This window comes from Acanthopagrus latus, chromosome 20, assembly GCF_904848185.1.
Source record: "Acanthopagrus latus isolate v.2019 chromosome 20, fAcaLat1.1, whole genome shotgun sequence".
Taxonomy (NCBI): domain Eukaryota; kingdom Metazoa; phylum Chordata; class Actinopteri; order Spariformes; family Sparidae; genus Acanthopagrus; species Acanthopagrus latus.
This window is the reverse complement of record NC_051058.1, coordinates 7,037,231-7,056,839: the sequence shown is the minus strand read 5'-3', so window position 1 is coordinate 7,056,839 and position 19,609 is coordinate 7,037,231. Positions and strand designations below refer to the sequence as shown.

The following is a 19,609-nucleotide window of genomic DNA, read 5'->3' as shown; positions in this document are numbered from 1 at the left end:
ATATTTATCAAGCAAAAGAAAAAGTGCTGACACATGCTGGTGCACAGGCCGCCCACCCATCCGTCCACCCACAACCACCCCCACCTTACACACATTTACCTGGAGACATAGGTGTCTGTCAGACTAGGGACTAGGGACATGTTCTGTTCTTCTAATTTGCTTGATAAATACAGGCCCTGAAAATACTTACCTTAAACATACCTACAATTACCTAATCTATCTATCTATCTATCTATCTATCTATCTATCTATCTATCTATCTATCTATCTGTCTATCTATCTATCTATCTATCTATCTATCTATCTATCTATCTATCTATCTATCTGTCTGTCTATCTATCTATCTATCTATCTATCTATCTATCTGTCTATCTGTCTATCTGTCTATCTGTCTATCTATCTATCTATCTATCTATCTATCTATCTATCTATCTATCAGTCTATCTATCTATCTATCTATCTATCTATCTATCTATCTATCTATCTATCAGTCTATCAGTCTATCAGTCTATCTATCTATCTATCTATCTATCTATCTATCTATCTATCTATCTATCTATCTATCAGTCTATCAGTCTATCAGTCTATCTATCTATCTATCTATCTATCTATCTGTCTATCTGTCTATCTATCTATCTATCTATCTATCTATCTATCTATCTATCTATCAGTCTATCTATCTATCTATCTATCTATCTATCTATCTATCTATCTATCTATCTATCTATCTATCTATCTATCTATCTATCTATCTATCTATCTGTCCGTCCGTCTATAAAATGGCAGGGGAGGTGGAGATTTGACCATGAACCCTGAAGTTATAGAGGCAAGTGGAGTCCACGTTTCCCCAGTTGCTGTCTATCTGTAGCTTCACGTGAGTGAAGACACCTTTGTCCTGGTAAGAGATAGGAGAGACAAATAAATACAGAGTGTTAGGCACTGTAACAGAACAGATGTGAGGACAGCACATCAGAGATAGCGATGACATTTTGATCCAGCTGACATCTGGGTGGACCACTTGGTGTTTTCTGAATCAGATTTTAATTACTATCTGTACTAAAGTTAGTTTAGCTGCCACAGATTGAGGCAGTGTTATGGCTGCAAGAGATTTTATTAAGAGAGGATCGTTAAAGTTAAAGCTCATCTCTACTACGTGTCCTATACAGCGACACACGTATACTGTGAAATAATCTGGGAATGTTTTTTAAATTACAAATGCATGTTCATGGGAGTGATGCTGCATCACTTATAACATACTCACAGGCACTTCGAAGGTCTGTAATGATGGACCATCTTGCTCGTAGACTAATTTAGCCAACTTGATGTTCTGATCATCGCCCCTCATTCCCTGGAGAAAAAAAAAAACAAGCAAAAAAAAACAGAGTCAGTGATGAGTTTCACCTTTGGGTGTGCAATACATGCAGGATAGTTCTAGGATGGTGACAGAAAATGGCTGACTTACATAGACAGTGAATTCCCTTGGCGCGCTCGCGATGTTGCCATAGGGGGAAATTCGTTTTGATATGTGGCCCATCGTCACATGAGTGATGGAGGTCGGGTGAGACAGAGAGATCACGATATGTCCGTGGTCGCCCGGAAAGCACCAACAATGTCCTGGTTGTAATGGCGAATGTCCCTGAGGAGAGAAATTCAATATTTTAGTTTCACAAACTGCCACTTTTTCTCTATGATCACATGAACTACTAGAAGTTGCAAAAGTGTAATTTACAATCCGCAGTAAAACTATCTATGAATACTGTAAAACAGCCTTCTCCTATGTAGTTTTGGAGAACTTGGAATTTTAATATATACAATATTAATGAGGTAATAACACAAACTCAGAAATATACATTTTTCTCCATGACTGAATTAATCTTGACTGATTAAACTGTCTTCCCCAAAACTACATAGTGCACCTTATAGTTATAGTTTTATAAGAAAAGATTAGGAGAATTTGTGGTTGTGAATTCGTACCTGGATCACACGCCGCTGTGATAGGGGTGAATAATACCAGTGGTATATTTTGTCTATTACACGCCAGCTGTGAGGATTCCTGTGCCAATAGGTGTCCGAAGATAAACTATGCAAAACTCTAGCACCTGCATGCACACAAATCAAGAGCACAAAGTTAGAAATCAACCTCCAAACACGCTCCACAGTAACACACATATGAATCACGATGATGGATGATGGTTGATGGATGATAGATGATGGATGATGGGGTAACTTACCTTGCGATTCTGAGGCAAAGTTGGGCATTGTGTCTGCCAGGGGAGTGTTTCCCTGCTGTCTGAGTGACCGCACCTCCTCCATCAGCTTCAGATTCACGTTTGCCAAGATTCCTGGAGGATGCAAAGCACAAAGGTTAGACATGTTCCTACAAACCAGGCACTAAAATAAAACCAGCTGTCCCAGGTTTTAATTTTTGTTCTAGAAATGATCATGGCAGAACGTTTGAAATCACTCACCAAAACTCAGCATGACCAGCAGGAGGAAAGCGGCCTTCATCAGGCCACTCCAAGTGGAACTGAACAGTGCCTTAGTCCCTGCGGTCTGTTCGTCAGTGCTTTCCTCGTCGTCAGTCACATCCTGATACTCGTCCATATAGTCGTCACTGGCAATAGAGTCGTGGGGGTCATGGGTGTCGTGGGTGTCGTGGGGGTCGTGAGGGTCGTGGGAGTCGTGGGAGTCGTTGGGGTCGAGGGGGTTGTGGAAGTTGTGGAATCTCCTTCTCCGAAAGACCCTGAAGGGTGAAATGGAAGTTAGCAAAGACTGATACGTGTGTAGATTTTATGTATAGTGTTGTGAGCACACATGCTGTTTTCGTATGGCACAGAGATCTGACCTGCGTAACCTCTCCTTGTAGGAAACATGTGGACTTCCTTCTGCTGTATAATATTCTGACCACTGCAGGCGCAGGCTTCTTCTCAACGCGTTTGTAGACAGCTAGAAAGACACAGAGGAAAATCATCAGTGACACTTCATGACAGCCATCATGTATAAATGGAGAAATGTATGTTTAATTAAACTTTAGTAAATAGTTATTTTGGAATGGAACGCTTTCAAATCAATTTATTAAGCAGTTGCAAACGTTTATACTCTCTAAAGTATTTCACTGTGTGTTAACAGTGAAGAAACTATGAGGTGAAGCTCAATGAACTCTAGTGCCCATTGTAACTGTAACTTACCATTATGTCTTATTGAAATCCTAGTTTGCAGATAGTGTCTGGATATACGTCTTCCTCAGCAACAAATAACAGTCCTGTCACACTGCTGCTGTAAACAAAATGATTTTCAGATTATGATTCAGTGTTACATTATGTTACAGTCAATCAACATTCTAATGGATCCCTTAGATCAAAGTCCTGTGACATGTCTGAAACAGCTGAACATTCCATATGCAAATATCAGGTTTATATTTAAAAATATATAAAAATAGATGTTATATCTATGTTTGTTTATATTTAAAAATGGTTCTGTCTGCTTGATATGAATTAACTTGTGATTTATTTACCCCAATGCATGATCAATAAAGTTTTAATCAGCCATATTATGATGCATTCAGATGTCTGATGTAATCTTGAAAGATCCCCTCCACATAGGCATACAAACAAATGTGTGTGTGTATGTGTGTGTGTGTGTGTGTGTGTGTGTGTGTGTGTGTGTGTGTGTGTGTGTGTGTGTGTGTGTGTGTGTGTGTGTGTGTGAGTCTCCCCACTCTGTCTCCCTCGTTAAAGATGAATGAATATGTCAACATTCCAGAAGTTTTTAAATATTGTCAGAAGTTGATGCTGGACACACCTTCACTGTACAGTCCATTCTGGAGGCTTTAAGTTTCCACACCACATTGTGTACGCCCAATACTGGACCAGGACTGGCTTCCAAACTATTTGTGATGTCACAAATCACGTTCGTATGCCCGCCTCTTAAAATCCCATTTACAATGGGCACAGAAAAATATTACACGTTCTGCAATGTTGCAATTCTGCAGCCTTCTAGTGTCAAACTCTGGACATTTATTCATGTTTTGCACTTTGTGTGCACAGCACAGTCTGCCGTGTCTGAAAGTACCATATTAGAGAGTCGCTGCTTTTTACAGTCGCAGTCCCAAGTTTACGTACTCTCATAAAGATCATGTATATCGCGTCACATAAAAAAGTAGTTTTGTAACAAAGTAGATCAGCAGATTAGGTCACATTTTCAGATGACCTATAATAAAATTCATTATTTCATTACATTTTATTGACAAGGCAGTCTGTGTTCCAGTCCCTCCATCACAGATGATGATGTAATGTAATGTATGATGTAAATTTTGAGTGCACAATGTAATGGTTATATAATAATGACACCATCAGCATTAACATTGGCCCCCCATGAATCTCACTTTCATTGCGCCTTTTTTTTTTCTACCAACAGAGATGAAATCTCCTCGGAAAATGAAGGCTGACTGGTAGCATTTTTTAAAAATCTGCTTTAACATAGACTTAAGGAATGAATGAACTCAAGTTGTTTGTTTCCACGTCAAATTAATTCATTGTAAATCAGATCAGATCAGATAATCAGCCATTCATAACATATATAACATTAATATAAATATGTATACATTCCTTTTACTTGTTGGCTACTTTGACACATAAGCATATTTATTGCTTGAAAATTACTGGAGTTAATTGAATATCGACACTTTTAATCAAGCACCAGGTTATTCGTAAGGGTGACCTTTACTTTTACCCTAGTAATAAATACAACACAAGATATTTACTTGTACTCAAATATGACTGTCAAGTACTTTTTTGACTGTATTTGCTGTTAACTGGCTGGTTAGTGAAAAAATGTCACTTTATTATTGCAAAAGTCACACCAGAATTTAAACCCTCTTGGGTGCAGTTAAAGGCTTTATCTTTACTTGAAATGACACAGAGTGAACTGGGTTTACTGGGACGACTTGTAGCTGTTACCTCCTGAAGTTCACGCAGTTGGCCACTAGATGGCAGAGACAGAGACGGTGCAGGGAGGGGTGGATGTTGTTTATCGTGTGCATAAATCTGCCTTTATTTCATTTCCTCCTTTTCATCACGTTAAATACGCCACATATTATATTGAAGATGGTGCAGTATCTGATATATGCTGACATAACTGTGCTGCACTCTCTCCGCCTGTTGCAGAGAACTAACTTTCAGTAGAAAACTGGTTAGAGAGGTGTGAAGGAAGTGGTTTTATGGGTGGGTTTCCTTTGTGATTCTGAGGTGTGATACCAAAGCCCCTTGTCCTTACAGACACAACACACAAGTGTGCATATATAACATGATACAAATTACATCAAATGTTTTTTGTTTAATTAAAAAGAAAAGTTTAATGACATGTTAAGTTAGACATTTTAAATATTTTCGCTTCCTTGGCATAAGTCGATGTGAGGTAAAAAGTCAGCCAACCTCACTGAAATGACTCAGCTACAATATAGCATCAGTATTTGCTCAAATATTGAAAGAAAATGAAGAGGATGGTTGACACACTGTTCTCACAACATACAATCTTCATTCAATGTACATCAACTTCAACATAGGTATGTATTTATGTAAAATGAATTTTAAAACATCACTTGTGTCAGTGTGGAGGTGTGATACACGTAGAAGTGCTCGATTGATGCCACCCAGTGAAAATCCAGTGAACAACCGGCACATCCATATTTTTCCCAGGTTGCGAACAACAGTTTCACCCAGCTGGCACACCCGAGTGACACAAATCAAACGTGCCAGCTATTAAGACATTACTGCTCAGTTACACATTCATCCAGATGAGAACATAAAAGGCTGTCTGTGCCTGCTGGGTTCAGTGCTGCTCTTATTTGGCTTCAGGTCCACATCTTTATCTGCAACAAGGTGATTCTTGTTTTTTCAAGGCGCCAAACATTCTCAAAATGCTCATGAAAAAAAAAAAGAAAAAAAAGAAATTATATGTAGGTGTTGGCTCATTCAAAGTGCATTCATCAGGAGCCATTTTGAATTTTAGACCCTAATTAATTTTAACTTCCTCACCAGATCCACACAACTTTGATTAGATTAGATGAAAAATGTATCTTTTTTTTAATTATTGTTATTTTGTTCCAGAACATGACATGATAATACTATAATGATTATAAAGTAACCATCCGAAATATTCAAAAATACTGTCCTTCATTTCGTTACAATCACAAAATGAATTCTGGGTGTTACTTTAGTTGCTAATCTGACTGAGTAGGACACCTAAAAGATGAAACTTTGAGCTCTTGTGATGCAAGTTATCAACAAAAATGCTTCCATGCAATCTGATGTTGCATTTACTCCCAACAGGCAGAGAGAACAGACAGCAACATAGACAAGGCGCGTTACATTTTAAACTGATCATTTTCATTCTTTTAACTTAGACAACTCTCCGCAGTCAGTCCATATGCTCTTATTTGTGCGTTCATGAAGATACAGACAGTTATAACAAAAACATTTCAGTAATATTAAAAGGGGAGGCGACCGAGGAGAGGGAGCTGGTGTTTGGACTCCACAGCTGTGATTCTCGGTACCTGGTCTTGGAGTTTGACTTTCCCAAAATCTGTATTATTCAAGTTCAGGGAAGAGGGGAGACTTGAGGTACAAAATCACCTTCCCCCAGGACTTCCCAACAGGAACCTGTGAGGAAAAACAAGAAAGAGGCACCGTGTTGTGAGGAACCAACTCTGAAGACACAGTGCAGTAACTGGTACATTTAATGTCTTTTCTTTTTGTTTTAACAGTAGGGACTATTCATTACTTTGCATATTAGCACCTGGTTCATAGTCACTTAATTTTTACAGGATTAGATGGGCTAAAGTCACTGACATTAGGACAAAATTGGACACATTGTGATTACCCATGTGTTTAGAATTTGAGTTTTCAGTGAGGGATCTGATTCTTACCACTCTGATCTGGCCTGAACCGCCTCGCCCCTCACCAGCCTCTTCTTGTCGTCCAGGGGGCGGGCCAGAGCTCGCAGCACTCGGGCCCGAAACGGCAACACCTGAAACAGTGACATATCATGGAGGGAATTTTTTAACTGTTTTGTAGCAGTAGTAGATGGGCATAATCGTGTTTGTACATGTATATAATATGATGTTTAAAAATTTGAGTGCAACAGAATCACAAAACTTAGTTTTTCTTCTCAATGGCTTGTGCAGATTTTCTTCCAGTGTCCATAAAAATAGTAATACCGTAATAATTTAATAGATCAAATATGCTGTATTTATATACTGGGGTGGGTGGCACACTAATTCCTACTGCAGCGATCTTTCACAGTAATGAACCGTAACTTGTGCAGCTACTAGTTACTCTCACTGCTCTCAATCCAGGCAGTAAATAAGTCTGTCTTTAAAACACGGACAGCTTTGTGTTTTACCTCATGTACGGGGAAGTGGGAAACAGCATGGATGCACCGCAGTGAAGCGATTCTTACGTTCTGCAAGAAACAAGAGATATAGATCAAGATAGTTACAGTATTCATAAAATATAATGAGAAGCTTTTATTTGACCAATCAAGACACTGTATGATGCAACTGTATATGTGCAGTGTGGTTGAGTCTCTCAGTCTCTTAATGTATATTTTTGGGGTTTACATGCATTTGTCATCGCTTATACATATTCAGAGAAAACCCTCCAAGGTGTGACATCTCACTAACCATGGCTCGACTAGATGTGAGGGCCAGCAGCCTGCTGACCAAAGCCTCTAGCTGCTGTATGAGTGCTGCTGGTGGGTTGACGAGGACGGGCTCCAGGCAGGACAAGGTGGACAGCTGGACGCCCAGGTCGGGACATGACAGGGCCTCCAACAGCAGAGACAGAAGCTGGCCGGGGATAAAAACCTCACATTAATGCTGACTGATGGTAGTTATTGAAGTTCTTTAAAAGAGGAGACTGGAAATGAACCTGCAGTGACCGCTTGCAGCAGTTTGGTCTTTACTCACCGCTGGTAGCTCAGTGACTTGAACCTGTTTGGGCAGTTTGTTGACGATGTTAGACAGAGCCTTCAGGTAGTTGGGCTTTTTCTCTGCAGGGAAATTTGGAATTTTCACATATCAAATGTCTCGTAAATATTCGAGTTAGTGAGCATGAACACGCCTCTGTGGCAGCTTGTAACAACATGAGGCCCAGGAGAAAATCATCTTTTAGACACTGCAACTGGAGGAAATTAATGGACATAATCTGAAACTGTAGAACTAAATAAAAACGTTTACCTCTATGTGTTCATTAATGTTCACACCACAAAAGATCAGAGGTTAAATGTCTGTGGCCTTTGAGTATACGAGGTACATTCAAGTGGACCTGAATGCACCATGAAGTCCCTGTCCTTGTGTTGTGTGTGACACTGCACCACAGACAGACAGCAGAAGACAGAAACAGCATATTTTCATGATAGAAGACATTTTCATCACAATGGTTTAAGCAGTGCCAAATACCTTGGGGTGCAGCGTTGAAGCCCTGGACCAACTTGGCTGAATTCTCGCTGAAGAAGCGCTGGCGGTACATGATGCGTACGTCTGCGTGACAACTGCGGTTCAGGACGTCGGCAGAGTCACTCATCAGCAGCGAGAAGCCGTCTGCTGCCATCGGACCAAGGTCGGCATCATCGAGCAGAGAGAAAAGCTTCAGCGACACACAGTGGAAGAAAATTTAAACCACATGTCTGCAAAAGTTTGTGAACTATAAATAGAAAGAATGCAACTGTTGTTACCTTGTCAATCAGTGCCGTGGACAGAGGGTGGTATCTGAGAAGCAGAGCCTTGGCAACCTGGAGACAAGAGCAGCTTTACTTCAGCTGCTGCTCACACTCACATAGAAGTTTATTAATTAAGATCCACTTGTGTAAAGTCATATACTAAATGTTCTAATTATCTGTCCAAACATTTTGACGATCATGAAGCAGCCTTCTCGAAAACAGTGTGACTCTTACCCAGATCATGAGGGTGAAAGCCTGAGTGTGTACAGACGAAGACTCAGAGTCCAGCTCACTACACACTCTCTTCATCGTGCTCTGAATGAGGCTGTCCAGAGAATCACCTGAAGAAGAAACCGTCACAGCTGCTGTTAGGCGACACAGTTTGGTTCTCATGTTGGACAAAAACAAGGAGGAGGAGAGTGTACAGACAAACTGACCCTGTGCCCTCTTATTAACCAGGCCGGCAAAGCACTTTGCAGCCGAGGTGTACGACGGCGGGTGGCTGCAGGTGCAACTCAGCTCCTCCAGCTGCGACAGCAGCTGATCCATCTGAGGCACCTCCACCTAGATGACAACATGCACCACTCAGAAAACAGCAACAGTGACAGAAACATTTGTAAAAGCAGAATTAAGTGATGGAATGTAGACTCACGCTGCGAGGTAATGAACACACACATCCCATTAGCAGACAAACCATCTGGGACTGGCTCCATGAGTCCCCCTTCTGCTTCTGGGGAAACATTACATGTATCAATAAAAAAAACAGGGTCACTTATCACCAACTTGAGAAAGATCTGCAAAAGATTCTCAGTCACTACTTTCAAGCTGCAAGACATAAATAAAATGAAAAATTCTTGTGAAATTTTGTGACAGTGTCTACATGACTAAGAAGTATTTTTGATACAACCCAAACTGCACAAAAGTTAGGATGCTGTGAAAACAAACACAGTAGCACAACAACAGCTTTACGAAGTGTAATGTGTAATGTTCAGGTGTTTTACAACTTCCAATGTCTTTTGTTGCCTCTGTTGCAACTTGTTTAAAACCTTTTTTGGAATCAGGGTTGTATTGAGTCTTACAGTAATCAAACTTGAAATCCAGGTTTGTACAAACCTTGAGCAGCTGGATGTGTGAAGGGAAGGAGTTGTCAGGCAAAAAAGAAACATCACCATGCAGGAAGAGAGACACAGCCCTCGACGCTGTCTTTTCCGCCAAACTGGAGACATGAAACACCCCGAAAGGAAACCACAAAAACCTCATGAAAAATGCTCTGACAGTGTTTTGTGAAAAACAAATCAAGACACTGACTAAATAAGAAAAGGTGAGAAACAGACAGGAACTTGAGACATATTTAATTTTTTTTTTTTAATTTTTGTTTTAAGAAAAGAAAATCATTCCCAGCTGAATAGTTTCATTGTCAACTAAAAACCAGATGCATGTAGTGATGAAGTGTATGACATTCATGAATTCACTGAATTAAATTTGGATTATTCATTATAACCCTGTTCTCTTCGACTAATTAAAAAAATGAATAACTTCCCCTGACAAAGCTAAGTATGTTTTTACATTGACATAAGTTAGTTCAGATATCAGTAGAATGGCACTGTGGTTTTCAGCACAAAGAGATTTACTATGTTTATGTGTTGAAAGGTGACAAAAAACGAGAGTCTAATTAGAGAGCGTGTACTGACGTGGGCTGCAGCCTGGAGCAAGAAGTACTGATGACAGGGACCATGGCAGACAGGACCACCTCCTCCAGAAGAGGACTACGACGACCAGTTGACCCCTCACCTACAAAACATCGTAGAGAATTTCACCTGAAATAATTCACCTTTTCAACTGTCATGTTAAAAACGGTGAACCAATAGCAGAGCCGTTATGAAGAGAGAGGGAGCCATTAAATGTACACCAAGGAGACAGACTATATCGAATATGACTCAATATGATCAGTAGACACAGGTAGAAAATATGTGGGGTTTTGGTGAAAGGTTAAAGAGAAGATTGTAATCATTTTATTTTCGGCTCAGAACTGCTCACCTTGCAGCCCTGCCTGCAGAGCCAGAGACAGCAGGCGCGGGATGATGATGTCATGGAAGCACCGTCCCGTCTCCTCGGTGTCCTGAATCTGCTCTGCTATTCTCTGGAGACTGCGACACGTCAACACCACCTCCTCCACTGAGAAACCAACACTCCCTGAAAAAAAACAAAAAAACAAAAACAAAACCAAGACATTACAATGACATTCATCTGAACCTGGTCACAAGTATATCAATATCCAAGGAAAAAGCATGAATTATTATACAATATTTAATAAGATGCTTATTTAGATTAACAAGACTCTATAAGTGTCAACAGCATCATAGTTTTATAGTTAGATTATACATAATTTTTATGCACTTACAAGAACCATGTTTACAGTTTACAATATGTCATTTAATACAAATGCTTACTTGCTCAAATATGGAGAGATCAATGGGACTGATTTAGGCAACTTATGAGAAAATGCAAAAGCATTTTGTGTCATCTAAACAATGAACGCTGTTTATTTTTTAGCAGTCGACTTCCACCAATCAAAGTTGTCAGCATCAGAAGTAAGAAAGCTATCCGTCCACGCAGATCACCTGTGTGTGCTGAGCTCAGGACCTCCAAGAGGACAGGTGTGCTCTCCTGAACGACACTGGGCTGAATGGACACCGCAGCTAGGGCAGACAAACAACGCTGGCGCAATGCATGATGGGACTGCTGCTCAGAGGCTTCTCTGTTGTTGTCTTGATCCATGGGCTCTGAGCAGGGTAGAGGAAAAGGTTTGTCAGGTTTATTCCTGGTGTTCCATTCAGCCAATGTAATGTTAAACTGATAAATGAAGACAATTACTGGATTAAGGGTTGCAGAGACTTCTTTTCGCTTATCACCTATCAGTGTCAAAATATATGAAGTGTTTTCATATATTCCCATTGCCATATGTTGTATTTCTAATACACATTTTTCACTTACCAGAAAACATCTCCTTCTTTAGTCTCGGGATCAGTTTTGTGATAAAAGCTGCAGGGTGCAACTCTGCTAAGGCTCCAGCACACTCCACCACAGCAAGACTGCAGGCAGAAACAAAGAGAGAGACATAGCTCGTTTCTGATTTGTCAAAAAGAAAAAAGGCAGTACGGCAGCTTTGTGTATTTTAACAGGAAACAGAGAATTAGCGACACAGGAATGCAAAGGATGCCAGAGGAGAGGAGCTGAGTGAGCTGACCTGACTCTGTCGTCATCCTCCGTCAGCAACAGTCTGATCAGGTGATCTACGGCCAGCTCGATATCAGAGTCCAACAGCAGACCTGACAGACACAGCACATCCGTAATATTATATCACTGCCGAGTATCTGACCAAATCTGAATCTGCCATGAGTGCCACAGATCATCTCACCTGTTTGCTGTGCCAGTGAGGTGAGCACAGAGGTGGCTGTGATCTGCAGGCTGGCATTAGTCTCTGTCACCGCAGAAAACACCATGCTGCACAGGGACGGACGGAAGGCTACAAACACACTCTCTTCTAATGTGGAAGGACAAAGGAAACAGACAGAAGTTAGAATCTGGGGTTTGTGTCTTTAGTCTTTTATTTTAAAATATAAAGGCAGTTAATCCTTTTTGAAACTTCTATATGAAAACCTTGTATTAAAAAGTGGTATAAGTATAAACACATTAGTTATAGTTTGACTATGCACTCAACACTCAAAAGTATCAATGGTTACACAGCAACATAAAACAGGTGAGTTATAAAACCCATGAGTCTTAAAGGTGCAGTATGCAAGATTTCCATCTGAAAATATAAGTTCTCAACAGAATGTGAAGAAATAACAGTTTTGCCATTTTCATGTCTACCTGTTATGGTGCACAGATATACATGATACACACAGATATGACCCATCCTTGTTAAAAAGCTCCTGTGCTAGACTGCCAGCTGCACGGCTAATGGAGCTAACTAGCTTACAGCAATTACATTTAGCCGCAGCTAGCGGTTACTCTAAGCTGCCCCCATTTGTTTTGTATTCGACAGGTTGTCAGTTTTTACATATTGCATATTTAAATATCTAGAAAGTTATTTAGTAAGATTCCTATTAATCTATCAAGAGGATTTTATTTTGAAGAAATAATAAACAAAGTATCAATTATCAATATAGATGTACAGATTCAAATCAGACAAAAATTTGGCTGAAAGTAAAATATGTAAAATGTGAATGGACACCCTGCAGTAAGAGATCAGCACTCACCGTTCTCTGGGGCCTGGCAAGTTTTTACTGACAGGATGAATCGCTGCACCACCTCTAGTAATGTTCGTCTGTGGGAACACTGTGCAAAGAGAAAAAGACCATGATATCATCACAAGCAATCAACGTTCAACGAATTTGTGAGTGAAGACAAAAGAGAGTCACCTCGAATCAACTAAACATCTGGATTGCAGCTTCACTTGTTTACCTGTGCTCTGTTGGTGTACTGCTCGATGAGAGAGGGCATGACAGCGGCTGTTATGATGTGGCTCGCCCTGTTGGAGGCGCTGCAGGCGGCCTGGAGCAGTTTGGCGCTGGGCCACACAAGCTTCAGGTCTGGTTCACACAAGTGATGTTTGCAGTCTGGAATGACATCACACTTTCAGTAAAAAACAAAAAAACAAAAGCACTAGACATGTTTTACTGCATCATAACGATATGGTATCTGCACTAAAATTACCCTAGGGTTGGGTGATATGATATGATACCATGTGACTGTTCAATTGTGTCCACAGGTAGAGATTTGGCAATACTGTTTTACAATGCGCAGCGTTGGCAGATATAACATTATCATAAAAATAATGGAGAAGCACGCATTATATTTTGCTTTCCTGATAATGTCACAAAATAAATTAAAAAGAAACAATGTACACTTAAACTAACTACTAATAAGCCTCACAAAATCAAATTATCATACATTACAGCATTTGGGGCATTATTGATCCTACATAAAACAAAGGCTATAATTATTGCACAAATGCGATGACTTATCATATATCTGGCAACAGTGACTTCGCAGGAGTGTCTCTTACATAGCACATTATCTTGGGGCTCCATTCTCATGTGATCTCATAATCTTGTGAAACCAGCTGCCTCCGTGCAAAGTAATGTGATTTGGGTTGCCAGTTGGTTCACCATGTTAAACAGTTAAATTACGGATCCCATTTGAAACCTTAAGGCATCTTTAACTTACTTTAGTTTGGATGGAAGTTCAAAATAAAAAAATAAAAGAATAATATAATCGCAAGTCTTAATTGACTTTACAAAAATCAAACAAAATCTGTCAATATCTAGTGTCTTTATTATGATTACAGCCAAAAGTGCTTCTAAATTATGATAGCTCTTATATTACAAAACGTACTTATATCACTTACATGTCGATGAACTAAATATAAAACTCTCCTAACTGCACTTTGGCCGGAAACTAACCATCTGAGGGGAATCTTTCTATCCTGTTGACAAGACTTGTAAAATTAAAGAACTTGAACAGTCACTGTGATAGAATTTCCTGCCCATCTACTGCAGTAAACCCTCCCATTACCACAGCTTTGACATGTTTAGTTCAAGCTCTGTTTTTCTGTGTGATCCAAAGTTTTAATAAAACTGACATCATCCACATGTTTTTATTTGAGCTTTTTTCCAATTATACATTCTTATAAGGTCGATTTCACAACAATTCACCTTTGAGTACAAGATCCAGGAAGATGCAGAGAAAGTCTTCAGAGTCAGAGTTGAGGACTGAGCGAGACAGGCAGGAAGTGAGTGCGGTGAGTGCAGCGAGGCCAGCAGACTCAATCTTCTCGCTAGATGTCTGAAACACCTGCAGGGAAACAACAAGAGTTAAATGTGTCTGAAGAAGTTCATTTTGACAAATCTATGTGTATGAAAATTGTTTTCAGTGCGTTGGGCCATTTCTTTTAGATTCTCTCAGTTGCATTCTCACTTCTGATGAGCCACCCATCAGCTCTATTGTTAGAAGAATGTGACTCACAATTTTTCCATATGTCCTATTTTTATAAGTTGGTTGAGTTGATTGATGCGAATACAGTTGAAGATACTTCTTGTTTTTTAGTGGCTAAGGAAACATTTCTCACTAACCAAACAAGTTGAATGCCATGTCCACAAAAGAAACACACACTTAAAAAGATGCAATATGTAAGAATAAATAAGAGCACCATAACTGCTAACTGATGATAACTGTTTGGATGGCTTGTTAGCTCAGTTAGCCATGAGAGAAGTTAACTTCAGTGGACCTCTCTTCGACCAATTAAAAAAATACGTAATTCAATGACATTAGATGACATTCTGTAGATCATCTAAGTTAATTTTTTAAATGATTTTTAACCCCAATTTCTTTCATATTGCACATTTAATTATAAGTGCTTTTACTGCTTTTGTATGAATGCATCTCAAACCTCTCTGCGCAGTGATGCCCACAGTCCCTCGAGGAACTCTGCCAAGTCCTTATGTTCATATTGTGACACACAGGCAGTCTGAAAAACAAAGAGTGGTGAGATAAGAAACCAGCTGCATAGATTGTGTAATGAGGTTCTGTTGTGATAAAGGGAATATCAACAATATATCATCTACATTTATGGCCGTTTTGCAGCTGAGCACATGAGCTAGCAATATCCAGTCATATGTTTAAACAACTAACTCAACAGACTCATATCATCAGAGGCACATTTTAGAAGTAGCACAGATTTTTCTCACCAGAGTCTGCAGCGAGTCCAGCTTCGCACTCTGAACATCTGAGTCCAGCTTCTCGATGATGAGAGGTAACAGAAACTGTAAAGGATAACACACTTTCTTTATGGCACTTGTAGAAAATTTTGTTATACTATCCTCTCAGGGCAAATCATCATCATCGCACCAAAAATCAAACCTCAAGTTGATAATGGTACCTCAGCAAACTGTGGTGTGCCAGCAAGGACGTCCCTCAGTGTCAGGATGAGCTCGTCTCTGGTGATGCCGTGGGGGTCATTGGGAGGCTGCAGTGGATGGGAGGGTAGTTTGCATAGGGGGGGATGAGGGTGAGGAGAGAAGAGACAGACAGATATCATAAATTCACCGCCAAATTAATCATGCATGTACTGTGTATATCCACAGCATGAGGCTCTGCAAGTATGTGATGTTTGGAATTAAAAAAACGTTATGTGATTTGGGTTGATGTTCGATCAAGTGAGTGTCAAGAGTGATTCAAAACTCATGCATTTGGTCCGTGAGATTCCTGGGCTGTGAGGGCTGTAAAAGGCTATAAAAGCTTAAAATGTGACCGCAAAATTTTCACAGTTATAGGTCCAGATAGGGATCAAATATCCGGACCCAGACAGCAGTCAGCCTATAAGTCATCTCAGAGGGGTATAGCGAGAGATGGCAAGTCCAAAAAACAGGAAGAAAATCAAGTTGTTCTGTTATATATTCATTCCAACAACATGTCAGGTTAGTAATTGTGTTTCATCTAATAACTCACACTAGATATCAGTAGTAAATAAAGTTTCATTAATATTCAAGATTAGTTTGACATATTTGTGTAAACTGCTCTGAGTTTTTACAATATGTCTTGTGAAAGATGTAGTGCTACTGGAAATTGTGTGCCGTTTCAGAGGCATTTCCATGTTGAGACCAGATTACCTTTTAGGCAAAAAGCATGGGTTTTGATCATCTTAATCACTGTTGATGGTTCACTTTTTGGTTTGATTTGAGACTACAGGATTTCTCCTGCTGCCACATTTCAGGGTATACTTTAAGCCCCAAATATAAACTAAACATCTAAACATGTGTCAGTGATGCACAAAGTATTTCAAAAGCTGGTTCATAATTATCTTGTACCACAATGTTGCTTATGTCACATGAAACCTGACATGACATAGCAGAATTGTGGCATGTGCTGTGTTTTCTCCAGGGAGTCATCAAACGATCACAGAGCTGCGATCCTCTGTGACGTAGGCATGGGAAACATGCGTGAGCAGATCAGGAGGCAGACACTGTGTGATTGTTTTCTACACAATCCCCCTGAGGTCACAGGAAGTCAGTGATGACATTACTGTCTGCTGTCCGCTCTGCTTTCGTCAGCACTTGGGAAAATGCAGCTGAGTAAACAGGGACTTACTGGGCTGAAGTCGATGGGGAAATAGCAGGATGTCACTTCGAACAGCTCCTCTGTGAATTTACCTGAGAGAGCACACAGGAAATTAAATAGGAGGCTAAATAGGGTCAAAAACAATGGAGACGAAAAAATGCGGCATGGGTGTTTGCACCTCTATGTGCTCTCACCTAGATCATAACGTCGATGGATGATGTTCTTAGCGATCTGGAAGGCTAAAAGGAGGTTGCGCGGATCCCTCTCTCCGTCCATTGACTGGACAAAACCAAACACAAAGTCCGCACCCAGACCCTTCAGTTCTGTGAAAGGGTCACAAAGAAATACACAATTTTGTTTTCTGTATGACAACTGACATTGTTACATCTTTCTGACAATCTGAGAAACTTGTTGGGACGTAGGGTGTCGGCTACAACTGGTGAATATCAAGACAAGTAAATATATGATTGGAGAGTAGAAAATATAAGGGTCTATTTTTCTGCTAAATAAATAATTTTATTTGAATTTTTGCTATCATTATGTTTAATTCTACTACCGTGAAAACCTTGATCATTGTGGGAAACTGTCTGGACTTTATCAACTGAGACACTCTGAGTCAGACTTAAACACAGTTTCGCTTACCAGCTTCCCTGGTCTCCATGAGGTTGATGAGCATGTTGTAGACACAAGCTCTCTCCGCCAGCATCAAAGACTGGAGAAAAACAAACATATAAGCTTTTATTTACCCACAATGCTCAAATGTAAGAACAAACTAGAAGTATCAAGCTGACTTAAAAAGCATAATTGATAAAAGAGGAAGTGCTCTGTGTACATAGAGGAAACAAGACAGCATCTTCACACATTTTTCGAACTGTGGTCAAATATTGCATGGGTGTCCATTTGCATACATCAGGAATCAACAGGAAGTTAGAGGCATTTAGTCAGTTACACACTGCTGTTGTGTATTTTAACATCTGGCCAAGGACATCAGATAAGACCTGTGCACTTACTCATACACAGTTTTTTCTCTGTTGAACTTTGTTTCTCACAAATAATACAAAACAATATTATTCAAAGTACTGCTGTCACTAATGGATTAAAACCCCTGTTGTGTCAGTTCCTCACAAAAACACTCAGGATCCTCTGACAACAACAGACCTCCGCAGCTGAAGGCAAGTGACAACTTTTAGACGTTTATTTTAACACAAAAGCGAGTCTTACCTGAACGTGAACATCCTGGAACAAAGACCTCAGCATGGACACAGCTGAGCCAGGAGGCAAAGCTGTACATTTTGTCTGTAGGGGAGGGAAAAAGCATAAACACACTTACAATGTTCATATATTGGTTGCTGCAATCCCATCTGGAACTTCTCAAAATGATTGTTAAACCTGCTGAGCAGACACTAATGTTCAAACTAAATGGTCAGTTAATCTTACGCAGGATGTTTCACACACTCTTCTCACTGAAAATCTATCATGCACAGACACTCACCAGCGCTCTGAGTCCCTGTAGAACAGGCGGTGTGATGACATAATGGTCCTTTAGCCGGTTTTCATAGAAGGCAATGAGCACTTCCACTGCGGAGAACAGAGACAGGGGGACAAGCTGATGAAATCAATCTTTACACAAACTCTACAATGGAAGAGGAGTTGTGTACCTTCTCTCTCTGTAAGAACTCCATGGCACTCTTGTAAGACTTCAGAGAGAAGCTGGACGCCTCTGGCTCGTGTGTGAGGCTGAGAGCTGGTCAGACTCAGTCTAAAACAGAGCAGAAAGTAAAGAGTGATTACAGTTCAATAGGAGTCAGCAATATAATATAGATTTCTTTTTCATAATATATGATTATCTAATGACCACTTCTAAGACATACCTCTACCCTGACTGGCTGGGTGATACTGCCAAAGAGTTTCTCACTTTTTTTTAAGTGAAACAAGTTCTGTAACATCAAAACATCCACCACCTCCCTTGTCTAAGACGTACCAGAATAAAATAAGATTAATCTGTATAAGGTATGCTTATGTTTTGTTCATATTATTGCTATCATGTTGGTAAAAATGGTAGCATCTTACCCCAGTGCTTCCACTAGCTGCAGTACTGTAAACTCTCCATCTTTGACACCTTAACAGAAAGCCAAGTTTAGTGAATTGTTGCATCGTTAACCAACCACAAACATACACAGAGAAAATACATAAAAAAACACATGGTAATAACTAATTCATCCGTCATAGTTAACTACAGATTAACTAGCAGCATCGGCGGGGTTCAAAGGTACAGAGTTCATTGACAGGATGCTTTCAGTCGGAGACAAACAGGGCAGCTAGCAAACAGCATGCTGGGAAACGACACCGGGGTTAGCTTCAGAATTCACATTATTAGTCGAATGACAGCACAATAACACTTTAGGCATGCATTCAGTTTGTGCAGGCATCGTGACAAAACGAGCAGACCATTGTCAAAACGCGTGCGTTTTGTTTCATGAGGTTGTTACACCACACAGGATGTTGTGGCGCTAAGTTAGCTAGTTAACCATCATGCTCGTGTTGCGCATCCTCGAAGCGGCAGCTTAGCAGCCACGACAGCGCTTTTTTCGCTATGAGCTATTCTGCGTAGGTGAAAGAGAAAACGGGATAAAGACTGTTTACCTTTTGCTGTATCTTTGGCCTTGCTGTCCTGCAGTCCCGAGACATATTCCTCCACGAGAGACAACAGCAAGGCAGTGTCCGCAGCCATCGTGCCCCTGAAACTCAACAAGAGAACATGCGCATGCGC

The 19,609-nt window shown here is 40.2% G+C and overlaps 2 protein-coding genes across 2 annotated transcripts; both read right to left on the bottom strand.

Annotated features, from left to right (window-relative positions):
• Window positions 1-639: 639 nt before the first annotated feature.
• On the bottom strand, window positions 640-3,347 carry LOC119009909 (sperm-associated antigen 4 protein-like). Its single transcript, XM_037081640.1, has 8 exons — window positions 3,189-3,347; window positions 2,846-2,946; window positions 2,469-2,743; window positions 2,232-2,342; window positions 1,975-2,099; window positions 1,463-1,636; window positions 1,262-1,348; window positions 640-895 (listed from the first exon to the last, which is right to left on the bottom strand). Exons 1-8 carry the CDS (start codon window positions 3,189-3,191, stop codon window positions 773-775), a joined length of 999 nt encoding a protein of 332 aa, XP_036937535.1. The 5' UTR covers window positions 3,192-3,347; the 3' UTR covers window positions 640-772.
• A 2,542-nt stretch (window positions 3,348-5,889) lies between these two features.
• mms19 (MMS19 homolog, cytosolic iron-sulfur assembly component) lies at window positions 5,890-19,577 on the bottom strand. The gene is made up of 31 exons (XM_037080804.1): window positions 19,483-19,577; window positions 18,910-18,958; window positions 18,498-18,598; window positions 18,332-18,417; window positions 18,061-18,135; window positions 17,482-17,551; window positions 17,034-17,162; window positions 16,870-16,931; window positions 15,662-15,748; window positions 15,471-15,545; window positions 15,173-15,250; window positions 14,439-14,577; window positions 13,186-13,340; window positions 12,981-13,059; window positions 12,137-12,262; window positions 11,966-12,047; window positions 11,713-11,810; window positions 11,340-11,501; window positions 10,756-10,911; window positions 10,410-10,509; window positions 9,832-9,934; window positions 9,371-9,448; window positions 9,156-9,282; window positions 8,953-9,059; window positions 8,734-8,790; window positions 8,459-8,645; window positions 7,967-8,049; window positions 7,682-7,846; window positions 7,402-7,461; window positions 6,926-7,026; window positions 5,890-6,659 (listed from the first exon to the last, which is right to left on the bottom strand). The coding sequence occupies exons 1-31, from the start codon at window positions 19,568-19,570 to the stop codon at window positions 6,629-6,631; spliced, it is 3,096 nt and encodes a 1,031-aa protein (XP_036936699.1). The 5' UTR covers window positions 19,571-19,577; the 3' UTR covers window positions 5,890-6,628.
• Between the last annotated feature and the right edge of the window lie 32 nt (window positions 19,578-19,609).